Here is a 15,147-nt window from a genome sequence, read left to right as displayed (position 1 = left end):
GTTTCAGTTAAGTGGTCCAGTTACGTTTCTGGTCAATGGTGACACCCAAGATATTGATGGTGGGGATTTAGTGATGAAGGGCACTTGGTTCCAAGCCCTTTAACTCGCACCAGGCTCCTGTCCCTTTAAAGGGCATTGGGCTCCTGTCCCTTTAATTAACTCCAGGCTCCTGTCCCTTTAATTAGCACCAGGCTCCTGTCCCTTTAAAGGGCATTGGGCTCCTGTCCCTTTAATTAACTCCAGGCTCCTGTCCCTTTAATTAGCACCAGGGTCCTGTCCCTTTAACCGCCATTGGAGTCGGAACCACTGGATTCCTGTCCGTTAATGATTGGCAGGGCGGGCGGGGCGGGCGTGAGGCGCCGTATGATTGGTCAGGTGGGCGGGGTGGGTGTAAGCTACGATTGGTCGGCCGGGTGGTGAGGTTGTAAGGTGCCGTGTGATTGGTCGGGCGGCGGGGTGGATGTAAGGTGCTATTTAATTGGTCAAGCGGGCGGAGCGGAGCGGGTGTAAAGTGTCGTGTGATTGGCCAGCCGGGCGAAGCGGGTGTAAGGTACCGTGTGACTGGTCGGCCGGGCGGAGCGGTTGTAAAGTGTCGTGTGATTGGCCAGCCGGGCGGAGCGGGTGTAAGGTACCGTGTGATTGGTCGGCCGGGCGGAGCGTGTGTAAGGTGCCGTGTGATTGGCCAGCCGGGCGAGCGACGAGCGATGGCGGCCCTGGCGTTGTTCGGCGGGATCGGGCTGAGCGAACAGAAGGCGAAGGAAACCCTGAAGAACGAGGCGCTGAGCGGCCTTCTCGCACAGGCCATACAGCAGGTGAGACCGCGGCCTTGCCTCTCACTGAACCCGCGGCAGTGCGGATCCGCCCGCAGGGCTGAGGGAGCAGAGCAGACCCGGGCCTGACCCCTGACCCCCGGCCCCCGGCCCCTGACCATCTCGGTAGCCTGTTCAATGTCACCCATCTCCCGAGGACAAGCAAATGGGGCGGAGGGTGGTCACCGGCCGCAGGGTAATGGGATCGGGGGCCGGGGGGGGGATGGATAGGACAAGGGGTGGGGGGTAAATGGGGGTGCGGGGAAGGCGGGACAGGGAGTGAGGCTTCGGACAGGACGGAATGGTGAGCGGAACCGTGTCAGCGATATCCCGGGAAACATTGAGTTTAGTGAAAGTGATCGCAGTCTAAAATAGTGGGGTGGGTGGGTCTGTGGGGGTGGGGAGGGTGGGTGGGTCTGTGGGGGGGGTGTGGGGTTGGGGCGGGGTCGGGGTGGGTGGGTCTGTGGGGGGTTTGGTTTGGGGGGGTGTGGGGTTATGGAGAGATGTAATGGGGTAGGTTGGAGAAGATCAGTGAAGGAAAGAATAAGACAGTAATGAAAGGGAGAAGTGCACTGAGGAAACTGAAAGGGTCAGGGTTGCAGTATTTATATGAGAATGTACAAAGTGATAGAAATAAAGTTGGGGAAACAGAAGTGCCAGATGTGGCTCAGTGAGCAGCACTTTCGCTTCTGAGTCAGAAGGTCATGGATTCAAGTCCCACTCCAGAGACTTGAGCACAAAATCCAGGCCGACACTCCCAGTGCAGTACTGAGGGAGCGCCGCGCTGTCGGAGGGTCAGTCCTGAGGGAGCGCCGCGCTGTCGGAGGGTCAGTCCTGAGGGAGCGCCGCGCTGTCGGAGGGTCAGTCCTGAGGGAGCGCCGCGCTGTCGGAGGGTCAGTCCTGAGGGAGCGCCGCGCTGTCGGAGGGTCAGTCCTGAGGGAGCGCCGCGCTGTCGGAGGGTCAGTACGGAGGGAGCGCCGCGCTGTCGGAGGGTCAGTACGGAGGGAGCGCCGCGCTGTCGGAGGGTCAGTACGGAGGGAGCGCCGCGCTGTCGGAGGGTCAGTACGGAGGGAGCGCCGCGCTGTCGGAGGGTCAGTACGGAGGGAGCGCCGCGCTGTCGGAGGGTCAGTACCGAGGGAGCGCCGCGCTGTCGGAGGGTCAGTACCGAGGGAGCGCCGCGCTGTCGGAGGGTCAGTACCGAGGGAGCGCCGCGCTGTCGGAGGGTCAGTACCGAGGGAGCGCCGCGCTGTCGGAGGGTCAGTACCGAGGGAGCGCCGCGCTGTCGGAGGGTCAGTACCGAGGGAGCGCCGCGCTGTCGGAGGGTCAGTACCGAGGGAGCGCCGCGCTGTCGGAGGGTCAGTACCGAGGGAGCGCCGCGCTGTCGGAGGGTCAGTACCGAGGGAGCGCCGCGCTGTCGGAGGGTCAGTACCGAGGGAGCGCCGCGCTGTCGGAGGGTCAGTACCGAGGGAGCGCCGCGCTGTCGGAGGGTCAGTACCGAGGGAGCGCCGCGCTGTCGGAGGGTCAGTACCGAGGGAGCGCCGCGCTGTCGGAGGGTCAGTACCGAGGGAGCGCCGCGCTGTCGGAGGGTCAGTAATTGCAGGCGCTGTGTAATTGTAGGTCTTTTAGAGCACTAATTTGAATGTAGGCACATGATGTTGTGGCCTTAAATCTAGGGGCCATAAATATAAGATAGTCACTAATAAATCCATTAAGGAATTCAGGAGAAACTTCTTTAGAATCATAGAAGAGTTACAGCACAGAAGGAGGCCGTTCAGCCCATCAAGCCCATGCCAGCTCGCTGCAAGAGCAATCCAGCTAGTCCTACTCCCCCATCCTTTCCCCGTAGCCCTGCAAATTTTTTCCCTTCAAGTATTTATCCAATTCCCTTTTGAAAGCCACGATTGAATCTGCTTCCACCGCCATTTCAGGCAGCGCATTCCAGATCATAACAACTCACTGTGTAAAAATGTTTTTCCTCATGTCGCCTTTGGTTTCTTTGCCAATCACCTTAAATCTGTGTCGTCTGGTTCTTGACCCTTCCGCCAATGGGAACAGTTTCTCTCTATCTACTCTGTCTAGACCCTTCATGATTTCGAATACCTGTATCAAATTTCCTCTCAACCTTAGAGTCATAGAGTCATACAGCACGGATAGAGGCCCTTCGGCCCATCGTGTCCGCGCCGGCCATCAGCCCTGTCTACTCTAATCCCATATTCCAGCATTTGGTCCGTAGCCTTGTATGCTATGGCATTTCAAGTGCTCATCCAAATGCTTCTTGAATGTTGTGAGGGTTCCTGCCTCCACAACCCTTTCAGGCAGTGAGTTCCAGACTCCAACCACCCTCTGGGTGAAAAAGTTCTTTCTCAAATCCCCTCTAAACCTCCCGCCTTTTACCTTGAATCTATGTCCCCTTGTTATAGAACCCTCAACGAAGGGAAAAAGCTCCTTAGTATCCATCCTATCTGTGCCCCTCATAATTTTGTACACCTCAATCATGTCCCCCCTCAGCCTCCTCTGCTCCAAGGAAAACAAACCCAATCTTCCCAGTCTCTCTTCATAGCTGAAGCGCTCCAGCCCTGGTAACATCCTGGTGAATCTCCTCTGCACCCTCTCCAAAGCGATCACATCCTTCCTGTAGTGTGGCGACCAGAACTGCACACAGTACTCCAGCTGTGGCCTAACCAGTGTTTTATACAGCTCCATCATAACCTCCTTGCTCTTATATTCTATGCCTCGGCTAATAAAGGCAAGTATCCCATATGCCTTCTTTACCACCTTATCTACCTGTTCCGCCGCCTTCAGGGATCTGTGAACTTGCACACCAAGATCCCTCTGACCCTCTGTCTTGCCTAGGGTCCTCCCATTCATTGTGTATTCCCTTGCCTTGTTAGTCCCTCCAAAGTGCATCACCTCGCACTTTTCCGGGTTAAATTCCATTTGCCACTGTTCCGCCCATCTGACCAACCCATCTATATCGTCCTGCAGACTGAGGCTATCCTCCTCGCTATTTACCACCCTACCAATCTTTGTATCATCAGCGAACTTACTGATCATACCTTTTACATTCATATCCAAGTCATTAATGTAGACCACAAACAGCAAGGGACCCAGCACCGATCCCTGTGGTACCCCACTGGCCACAGGCTTCCAGTCACAAAAACAACCTTCGACCATCACCCTCTGCCTTCTGCCACTAAGCCAGTTTTGTATCCAAAGTGCCAAGGCACCCTGGATTCCATGGGCTCGTACCTTCTTGACCAGTCTCCTGTGGGGGACTTTATCGAAGGCCTTACTGAAATCCATGTATACCACATCCACTGCGTTACCCTCATCCACACGCCTAGTCACCCCCTCAAAAAATTCAATCAAATTAGTCAGACATGATCTTCCCTTGACAAAACCATGTTGACTATCCCTGATTAATCCTTGCTTCTCCAAGTGGAGACTAATTTTGTCCTTCAGAATTTTTTCCAATAATTTTCCTACCACTGATGTTAGGCTCACTGGCCTGTAGTTCCCCGGTTTTTCCCTACTCTCCTTGAATAATGGTATTACATTAGCGGTTCTCCAGTCCTCTGGCACATCCCCTGTGGCCAGAGAGGTTCTGAATATATGTGCTCTAAGAAGAACAATCCCAGCTTCTCCAGTCTATCCACGTAACTAAAGTCCCTCATCCCTGGAATCATTCTAGTAAATCTTTTCTGCACTCTCTCTAAGGCCTTCACATCTTTCCTAAAGTGCAGTGCACAGAATTGGACACGATACTCCAGTTGTGGCTGAACTAGTGTTTTATAATAACCTCCTTGCTTTTGTACTCTATGCCTCTATTTGTAAAACCCAGGATCTCGTATGCTTTTTTAACCGCTTTCTCAACCTGCCCTGCCACCATCAACGATTTGTGCACATATATCCCCAGGTCTCTCTGTTCCTGCACTCCCTATAGAATTGTACCCTTTAGATTATATTGCCTCTCCTTGTTTTTCCTACCAAAATGTATCATTTCGCACTTCTCTACGTTAAATTTCATCTGCCACGTGTCCGCCCATTCCACCAGCCTGTCTATATCCTCTTGAAGTCTATCACTATCCTACTCACTGTTTACTACACCCCCAAGTTTTGTGTCTAATGCAGATTTTGAAATTGTGCCCTGTACACCCAAGTCCAAGTCATTAATATATACCAAGAAAAGCAGTGATCCTAGTACCAACCCCTGGGGAACACCACTGTACACCTCCCTCTGGTCCAAAAAACAACTGATCACCACAACTCTCTGTTTCCTGTCACTTAGCTAATTTTGTATCCATGCTGTCACTGCCCCTTTTATTCCATGGGCTTCAGCTTTGCTGACAGCCTATTATGCGGCACTTTATCAAACGCCTTTTGAAAGTTTATATACACATCAACCGCATTGCCCTCATCAAAAAACTCAATCAAGTTAGTTAAGCACGATTTGCCTTTAACAAATCCATGCTGGCTTTCCCTAATCAATCCACACTTGTCCAAGTGACTGCTAATTCTGTCCCCGATTATCGTTTCTAAAAGTTTCCCCACCACCGACTGACTGGCCTATAGTTGCTGGATTTAACCTTACACCCTTTTTTGAACAAGGATTTGCATTTCTCCAGTCCTCTGGCACCATCCCTATATCTAAGGATGTTTGGAAGATTATGGCCAGTACCTCTGCAATTTCCACCCTTACTTCCCTCAGCAACCTAGGATGCATCCCATCCGGACCTGGTGACTTATCTACTTTAAGCACAGCCAGCCTTTCTAGTATCTCTTTATCAATTTTTAGCCCATCCAGTATCTCAACTACCTCCTCTTTTAAGGACATAAGAAATAGGAGCAGGAGTAGGCCATACGGCCCCTCAATCCTGCTCTGCCATTCAATCAGACCATGGCAGATCTTCGACCTCAACTCCACTTTCCCACCCGATCCCCATATCCCTCGACTCCCCTAGAGTCTAAAAATCTATCAACCTTAGCCTTGAATATATTCGGTGACTCAGCATCCTCGGCCCTCTGGGGTAGAGAATTCTAAAGATTCACAACCCTCTGAGTGAAGAAATTCCTTCTCATCTCAGTCTTAAATGGCCGACCCCTTATCCTGTGACTATGCCCCCTGGTCCCAGACTCTCCAGCCAGGGGCAACAATCTTTCAGCACTTGTCAAGCCCCCTCATAATTTTATACATTTCAATGAGATCACCTCTCATTCTTCTGAACTCCAGAGAGTATAGGCCCATTCCACTCAATCTGTCCTCATAGGACAATCCTCTCATCCCAGGAATCAATCTAGTGAACCTTCGTTGCACCCCCTCTAAGGCAAGTATATCCTTCCTTAGATAAGGAGACCAAAACTGTACACAGTACTCCAGATGCGGTCTCAACAAAGCCCTGTACAACTGTAGTAAGACTTCCTTACTCTTGTACTCCAGCCCTCTTGCAATAAAGGCCAACATGCCATTTGCTTTCCTAATTGCCTGCTGCACCTGCATACTAACTTTTTGTATTTCTTGTATGAGGGCACCCAATTCTCTCTGAAAACCAACATTTAATAGTTTCTCACCATTTAAAGAATATTCTGTTTTTCAATTCTTCCGACCAAAATGAATAACCTCACATTTCCCCACATTATATTCCACCTGCCACCGTCTTGCCCATTCATGGGATGTGGGCATCGCTGGTGAGGCCAGCATTTATTGCCTATCCCTAATTGCCCTTGAGAAGGTGGTGGTGAGCCGCCTTCTTGAACCGCTGCGGTCCGTGTGGTGACGGTTCTCCCACAGTGCTGTTAGGAAGGGAGATCCAGGATTTTGACCCAGTGACGATGAAGGAATGACGATATATTTCCAAGTTGTGATGGTGTGTGACTTGGAGGGGAACGTGCAGGTGATGTTCCCATGTGCCTGCTGCCCTTGTCCTTCTAGGTGGTAGAGGTCACGGGTTTGGGAGGTGCTGTCGCAGAAGCCTTGGCGAGTTGCTGCAGTGCATCCTGTGGACACACTGCAGCCACAGTGCGCCGGTGGTGAATGGAGTGAATGTTTAAGGTGGTGGATGGGGTGCCAATCAAGCGGGCTGCTTTGTCCTGGATGGTGTCGAGCTTCTTGAGTATTGTTGGAGCTGCACTCATCCAGGCAAGTGGAGAGTATTCCATCACACTCCTGACTTGTGCCTTGTAGATGGTGGAAAGGCTTTGGGGAGTCAGGAGGTGAGTCACTCGCCGCAGAATACCCAGCCTCTGACCTGCTCTTGTAGCCACAGTATTTGTGGCTGGTCCAGTTGAGTTTCTGGTCAGTGGTGACCCCCAGGATGTTGATGGTGGGGGATTTGGCGATGGTATTGCCGTTGAATGTCAACGGGAGGTGGTTAGACTCTCTCTTGTTGGAGATGGTCATTCCCTGGCACTTGTCTGGCGTGAATGTTACTTGCCACTTATCAGCCCAAGCCTGGATGTTGTCCAGGTGTTGCTGCATGCGGGCACGGACTGCTTCATTATCTGAGGGGTTGCGAATGGACCTGAACACTGCAATCATCAGCGAACATCCCCATTTCTGATGATGATGGAGGGAAGGTCATTGATAAAGCAGCTGAAGATGGTTGGGCCGAGGACACTGCCCTGAGGAACTCCTGCAGCAATGTCCTGGGGCTGAGATGATTGGCCTCCAACAACCGGTACCATCTTCCTTTGTGCTAGGTATGACTCCAGCCACTGGAGAGTTTTCCCCCTGATTCCCATTGACTTCAATTTTACTAGGGCTCTTTGGTGCCACACTTGGTCAAATGCTGCCTTGATGTCAAGGGCAGTCACTCTCACCTTGCCTCTGGAATTCAGCTCTTTTGTCCATGTTTGGACCAAGGCTGCAATGAGGTCTGGAGCCGAGTGGTCCTGGCGGAACCCAAACTGAGCATTGGTGAGTAAGTGCCGCTTGATAGCACTGTCGACGACACCTTCCATCACTTTGCTGATGATTGAGAGTAGACTGATGGGGCGATAATTGGTTGGATTGGATTTGTCCTGCTTTTTGTGGACAGGACATACCTGGGCAATTTTCCACATTGTCGGGTAGATGCCAGTGTTGTAGCTGTACTGGAACAGTTTGGCTAGAGGCGCAGCTAGTTCTGGAGCACCAGTCTTCAGCCCTACAGCTGGGATGTTGTCGGGGGCCCATAGCCTTTGCTGTATCCAGTGCACTCAGCTGTTTCTTGATATCACGTGGAGTGAATCAAATTGGCTGAAGACTGGCTTCTGTGACGGTGGGGATATCGTGAGGAGGCAGAGATGGATCGTCCACTTGGCACTTCTGGCTGACGATGGTTGCAAATCCCTTTGCAGACTCTTTGTGATCTCCTCACAGCTTACTTTCCCACCTGGCTTTGTATCGTCAGCAAACTTGGATACATTACACTCGGTCCCTTCATCTAAGTCATTAATATAGATTGTAAATAGCTGAGGCCCAAGCACTGATCCTTGCAGCACCCCACTAGTTACAGCCTGCCAACCAGAGAATGACCCGTTTATCCCTACTCTCTGTTAACCAATCCTCTATCCATGCTGATATATTACCCCCAACCCCATGAGTCCTTAGCTTGTGTAACATCCTTTTATGTGGCACCTTATCGAATGCCTGTTGAAAATCCAAATATATGACATCCACTGGTTTCCCTTTATCTACCCTGCTAGTTACATCCTCAAAAAAACTCTAATAATTTGTCAAACACGATTTCCCTTTCATAAAACCATGTTGACTCTGCCTAATCATATTATGATTTTCTAAGTGTCCTGTTACCACTTCCTTAATAATGGATTGCAGCATTTTCCCGATGACCGATGTCAGGCTAACCGGCCTGTAGTTCCCTGTTTTCTCTCTCCCTCCCTTCTTGAATAGCGGGGTTACATTTGCCATCTTCCAGACCACTGGGACTGTTCCAGAATCTAGAGAATTTTGGAAGATCACAACCAATGCATCCACTATCTCTGCAGCCACCTCTTTCGAACCTTCGGATGTGGGCCATCAGATCCAGGGGATTTGTCGGCTTTTAGACCCATTAGTTTGTCCAATACTTTTTCTGTCGTGATATTAGTTGTTTTAAGTTCCTCACTCTCATTTACCCCTTGGTTCCCCACTATTTCTGGTTTGCTTTTTGTGTCTTCTACTGTGAAGACAGATACAAAATATTTGTTTAACGTCTCTGCCATTTCCTGATTCCCCATTATAATTTCTCCTGTCTCAGCCTCTAAGGGACCAACGTTTACTTTTGCTACTCTCTTCCTTTTTACTTACTTTGTAGAAGCTTTTACAATCCGTTTTTATATTTCTTGCTAGTTTACTTTCATATTCTATTTTCTCCCTTTTTATCAACTTTTTGGTCTTCCTTTGGTTTCTAAAACTCTCCCAATCGTCAGGCTTATTACTCTTGGCAACATTATAGGCCTCTTCTTCCAATCGAATACTCTCCTTAACTTGTTTAAATAGCCACGGGTGGATCACTTTTCCCGTGGAGGTTTTATTTCTCACTGGCATGCTTACTTGTTGAGAATATTGAAATATTTCTTTAAATGTTTGCCATTGCTTTTCAACTGTCAAACCGTTTAATTTAATTTCCCAATCAACCTTTGACAATTCGCCTCTCCCCCCCCCCCCCCCCATACCAATGTAATTGGCTTTATTTAAGTTTTAGACTCCAGTTTCTGACTGAAGTATGTTACTTTCAAGCTGAATGTGAAATTCTATCATATTATGATCACTCTTCCCCAGAGGTTCTTTTACTGTGAGATTACTAATTAACCCTGTCTCATTACACAATACAAGATCTAAAATAGCCTGTTCCCTGATTGGTTCCATGACATATTGCTCTAGGAAACTGTCTTGAATACATTCCATGAACTCGCCCTCCAAACTACCTTTGCCAATTTGATTTGCCCAGTCTCTATGAAGATTAAATTCTCCCATGATGACTGCATTTCCTTTGTTACAAGCTCCGATTATTTCATGATTAATACTCTGTCCAATGGTATTGCTACTATTCGGGAGCCTGTACACTGCTCCCACCAGTGTTTTCTGCCTCTTGGTATTTCTGATTTCCACCCAGACTGATTCTACTTCCTGACCTTCCAAGCCAAGATCCTTTCTCACCACTGTCCTTATCTCATCCTTTATTATCAGGGCTACACCCCCTCTTTTTCCATTCTGCCTGTCTTTTCTAAATTTCATGTACCCTGGAATATTTAGTTCCCAATCTTGGTCATTTTCTAACCATGTCTTTGTAATGGCAATTAGATCAAACCCATTTATCTCTTTGTGCAAAGCACAAGTGAGAAGCACAAAAGACAAGTGCTTACTGAGACTCTGGCAGCATTTCCCTCCTTGGTAAAGACAGATGCAAAGTACTCATTTAGTACCTCAGCCACGCCCTCTGCCTCATGAGTAGATCTCCTTTTTGGTCCCTAATCAGCCCCACCCCTCCTCTTACTACTTGTTTACTATTTATATGCCTACAGAAGACTTTTGGATTCCCTTTTATGTTAGTTGTCAGTTTATTCTCCTACTCTCCCTTTGCCCCTCTTATTTCCTTTCTCACTTCTCCTCTGTACTTTCTATATTCAGCCTGGTTCTCACTTGTATTATCAACCTGACATCTGTGAGTGGTGAGAATGTGGAACTCGCTCCCACAAGGAGTAGTTGAGGCGAATAGTGTAGATACATTTAAGGGGAAGCTAGATAAACACATGAGGGAGCAAGGATATGCTGATAGGGTGAGATAAAACAGGTTGGGAGGAGGCTGGTGTGGAGCATAAACACCGGCATAGACCAGTTGCGCCGAATGGCCTGTTTCTGTGCAGGAGAGATAAGGAAGAAAAAAGGGAGTAGCCTTCTTAATGACACGATTACAGCCATGGAAAGGAAAGTTAAGGCTGTACTTAGACAGAGTGTGAGTTGAGTTAAGAAATAATAATGGACGTGTTACTATAAAGCAAGAGGATTGTGGGTTCAAGCCCCACTCCAGAGACTTGAGCACATAATCCAGGCCGACACATAAATGCATTACCGAGGACGTGCCGCACTGTCTGAGGGGCAGTACTGAGGGAGGGCTGCACTGTCGGAGGGGCAGTTGTGAGGGAGCGCTGCACTGTCTTGAGGGGCAGTACTGAGGGAGGGCTGCACTGTCTGAGGGGCAGTACTGAGGGAGGGCTGCACTGTCTTGAGGGGCAGTACTGAGGGAGGGCTGCACTGTCTTGAGGGGCAGTACTGAGGGAGGGCTGCACTGTCTTGAGGGGCAGTACTGAGGGAGGGCTGCACTGTCTTGAGGGGCAGTACTGAGGGAGGGCTGCACTGTCGGAGGGGCAGTACTGAGGGAGGGCTGCACTGTCTGAGGGGCAGTACTGAGGGAGGGCTGCACTGTCTTGAGGGGCAGTACTGAGGGAGGGCTGCACTGTCTTGAGGGGCAGTACTGAGGGAGGGCTGCACTGTCGGAGGGGCAGTACTGAGGGAGGGCTGCACTGTCGGAGGGGCAGTACTGAGGGAGGGCTGCACTGTCTGAGGGGCAGTACTGAGGGAGGGCTGCACTGTCTTGAGGGGCAGTACTGAGGGAGGGCTGCACTGTCGGAGGGGCAGTACTGAGGGAGCGCTGCACTGTCGGAGGGGCAGTACTGAGGGAGGGCTGCACTGTCGGAGGGGCAGTACTGAGGGAGCGCTGCACTGTCTGAGGGGCAGTACTGAGGGAGGGCTGCACTGTCTGAGGGGCAGTACTGAGGGAGGGCTGCACTGTCGGAGGGGCAGTACTGAGGGAGCGCTGCACTGTCGGAGGGGCAGTTGTGAGGGAGCGCTGCACTGTCTTGAGGGGCAGTACTGAGGGAGGGCTGCACTGTCTGAGGGGCAGTACTGAGGGAGGGCTGCACTGTCTTGAGGGGCAGTACTGAGGGAGGGCTGCACTGTCTTGAGGGGCAGTACTGAGGGAGGGCTGCACTGTCTTGAGGGGCAGTACTGAGGGAGGGCTGCACTGTCTTGAGGGGCAGTACTGAGGGAGGGCTGCACTGTCTTGAGGGGCAGTACTGAGGGAGGGCTGCACTGTCGGAGGGGCAGTACTGAGGGAGGGCTGCACTGTCTTGAGGGGCAGTACTGAGGGAGGGCTGCACTGTCTTGAGGGGCAGTACTGAGGGAGGGCTGCACTGTCTTGAGGGGCAGTACTGAGGGAGGGCTGCACTGTCGGAGGGGCAGTACTGAGGGAGGGCTGCACTGTCGGAGGGGCAGTACTGAGGGAGGGCTGCACTGTCTGAGGGGCAGTACTGAGGGAGGGCTGCACTGTCTTGAGGGGCAGTACTGAGGGAGGGCTGCACTGTCGGAGGGGCAGTACTGAGGGAGCGCTGCACTGTCGGAGGGGCAGTACTGAGGGAGGGCTGCACTGTCGGAGGGGCAGTACTGAGGGAGCGCTGCACTGTCTGAGGGGCAGTACTGAGGGAGGGCTGCACTGTCTGAGGGGCAGTACTGAGGGAGGGCTGCACTGTCGGAGGGGCAGTACTGAGGGAGCGCTGCACTGTCGGAGGGGCAGTACTGAGGGAGGGCTGCACTGTCTTGAGGGGCAGTACTGAGGGAGGGCTGCACTGTCGGAGGGGCAGTACTGAGGGAGGGCTGCACTGTCTTGAGGGGCAGTACTGAGGGAGGGCTGCACTGTCGGAGGGGCAGTACTGAGGGAGGGCTGCACTGTCGGAGGGGCAGTACTGAGGGGGGGCTGCACTGTTGGAGGGGCAGTACTGAGGGAGAGCTGCACTGTCGGAGGGGCAGCACTGAGGGAGCGCTGCACTGTCGGAGGGTCAGCACTGAGGGAGGGCTGCACTGTTGGTGTTGTCTTTCAGATGAAATATTAAACATGTTGTGGTGGGTGTGAAAGATCCTGGGGCAGTATTCAAAGAAAGGCAAAGGAAGGGGTCTGGGCCAACATTGCTCCTTCAACCATGACGCCCAGAAACAGATTTAGTCGTCATTCATTTGATTAGAGTTTGCTTCATGTCCCACAGACAGTAGTTACGTTGCCTCAGTATTTACCAGAGAGACTAACATGGTGAACATGACATTAGAAGAAGAGATCAAAAAAGATATAAAAACATTTAAGATAGAAAGGGGGGAGATAATTGATAATCTAATCAAACTTAGAGAGGATAAAACTCCCGGTCCGGATGGATTGTATCCGCACATGTTCAAAGAAGTTAGGGAAGAGATAGTAGAGGCACTATTTTATTTTTATATATATATATATATATAAATATGTCTTTTATATATATAAAAATTAATTAGAAAAGGGAATAGTGCCAGAGAACTGGCAGACAGCTAATGTGATTCCTATATTTAAAAAGTGAAGATAGAACCAGTCGAGGAAACTATAGACCAATTAGCTTAACGTTGCTGATAGGAAAGATAATGGAATCCTTACTCAAAGATTTAATAGAAGAAATGTAGAAACTGAAAATATAATAAAGAATAGTCAGCACGGATTTCAGAAGAGAAAGTCATGCTTGACCAACCTTATTGAATTCTTTGAAGAAGTAACAGAAAGAGTATCAGAGTAAGTTACAGTGCAGAAGGAGACCATTCAGCCCATCGTGCCTGTGCCGGCTCTTTGAAAGAGCTATCCAATTAGTCCCAGTCCCCTGCTCTTTCCCCATAGCCCTGCAGATTTTTTCCCTTCAAGTATTTATCCAATTCCCTTTTGAAAGTTACTATTGAATTTGCCTCCACCACCCTTTCAGGCTGTGCATATACGCAGATCATAACAACTCGCTGCGTAAAAAAATGTTTCCTCATGTTGCCTTTGGTTCTTTCGCCAATCACCTTTAATCTGTGTCCTCTGGTCACTGACCCTTCTGCCACTGGAAATAGTTTCTCCTTATTTACTCTGTGAAAACCATTCATGATTTTGAACACCTCTATCAGATCTCTCTTCAACCTTCTCTGCTGTAAGGAGAACAATCCCAGTTTCTCCAGTCTCTCCACATAACTGAAGTCCCTCATCCCTGGAATCATTCTAGTAAATCTCTTCTGCACCCTCTCCAAGGCCTTCACATCCTTCCTAAAGTGTGGTACCCAGAATTCAACACAATACTCCAGCTGAGGCCTAGCCAGTGTTTTATAAAGGTTTAGCGTAACTTCCATGCTTTTGTACTCTATGCCTCTATTAATAAAGCCCAGGATCCCATATGCTTTTTAAGAACATAAGAAATAGGAGCAGGAGTAGGCCACTGGGCCCCTCGAGCCTGCTCCGCCGTTCAATTAGATCATAAGAACATAAGAACATAAGAAATTGGAGCAGGAGTAGGCCAATCGGCCCCTCGAGCCTGCTCCGCCATTCAATAAGATCATGGCTGATCTGATCCCAACCACAAATCTAAAGAACACAAGAAGTCGGAGCAGGACCCGGCCACATAGCCCCTGGGCCCTCTCCGCCACCCACAGGGCATTGACCGATCCGAACTCAGCTTCATGTCCAATTTCCTGCCCGCTCCCCATAACCCCTAATTCCCTTTACTTCTAGGAAACTGTCTATTTCTGTTTTAAATTTATCTAATGATGTAGCTTCCACAGCTTCCTGGGGCAGCAAATTCCACAGACCTACCACCCTCTGAGTGAAGAAGTTTCTCCTCATCTCAGTTTTGAAAGAGCAGCCCCTTATTCTAAGATTATGCCCCCTAGTTCTAGTTTCACCCATCTTTGGGAACATCCTTACCGCATCCACCCGATCAAGACCCTTCACAATCTTATATGTTTCAATAAGATCGCCTCTCATTCTTCTGAACTCCAATGAGTAGAGTCCCAATCTACTCAACCTCTCCTCATATGTCCGCCCCCTCATCCCCGGGATTAACCGAGTGAACCTTCTTTGTACTGCCTCGAGAGCAAGTATGTCTTTTCTTAAGTATGGAGACCAAAACTGTATGCAGTATTCCAGGTGCGGTCTCACCAATACCTTATATAACTGCAGCAATACCTCCTTGTTTTTATATTCTATCCCCCTAGCAATAAAAGCCAACATTCCGTTGGCTTTCTTGATCACCTGCTGCACCTGCATACCAACTTTTTGATTTTCTTGCACTAGGACCCCCAGATCCCTTTGTACTGCAGTACTTTCCAGTCTCTCGCCATTAAGAAAATAACTTGCTCTCTGATTTTTCCTGCCAAAGTGCATAACCTCACATTTTCCAATATTATATTGCATCTGCCAAATCTCCGCCCACTCACCCAGCCTGTCTATATCCCCTTGCAGGTTTTTTATGTCCTCCTCACTCTCTACTTTCCCTCCCATCTTTGTATCATCTGCAAATTTTGATATGTTGCACTCGGTCCCCT

At 50.0% G+C, this 15,147-nt stretch overlaps 1 protein-coding gene across 1 annotated transcript in view; it reads left to right on the top strand.

The window, feature by feature from the left end:
- Positions 1-672: 672 nt before the first annotated feature.
- qars1 (glutaminyl-tRNA synthetase 1) overlaps positions 673-15,147 on the top strand; it is a 49,683-nt gene continuing 35,208 nt past the window's right edge. The window contains exon 1 of the mRNA XM_067999055.1: positions 673-812. Coding sequence (XP_067855156.1) covers positions 705-812 — 108 coding nt within the window. The 5' untranslated portion in view covers positions 673-704. The remainder of the gene's footprint in view (positions 813-15,147) is intronic.

This window comes from Heptranchias perlo, chromosome 17, assembly GCF_035084215.1.
Source record: "Heptranchias perlo isolate sHepPer1 chromosome 17, sHepPer1.hap1, whole genome shotgun sequence".
Lineage (NCBI taxonomy): Eukaryota > Metazoa > Chordata > Chondrichthyes > Hexanchiformes > Hexanchidae > Heptranchias > Heptranchias perlo.
The sequence above is the reverse complement of the archived record's forward strand: the minus strand, read 5'-3'. Positions and strand labels throughout refer to the sequence as shown.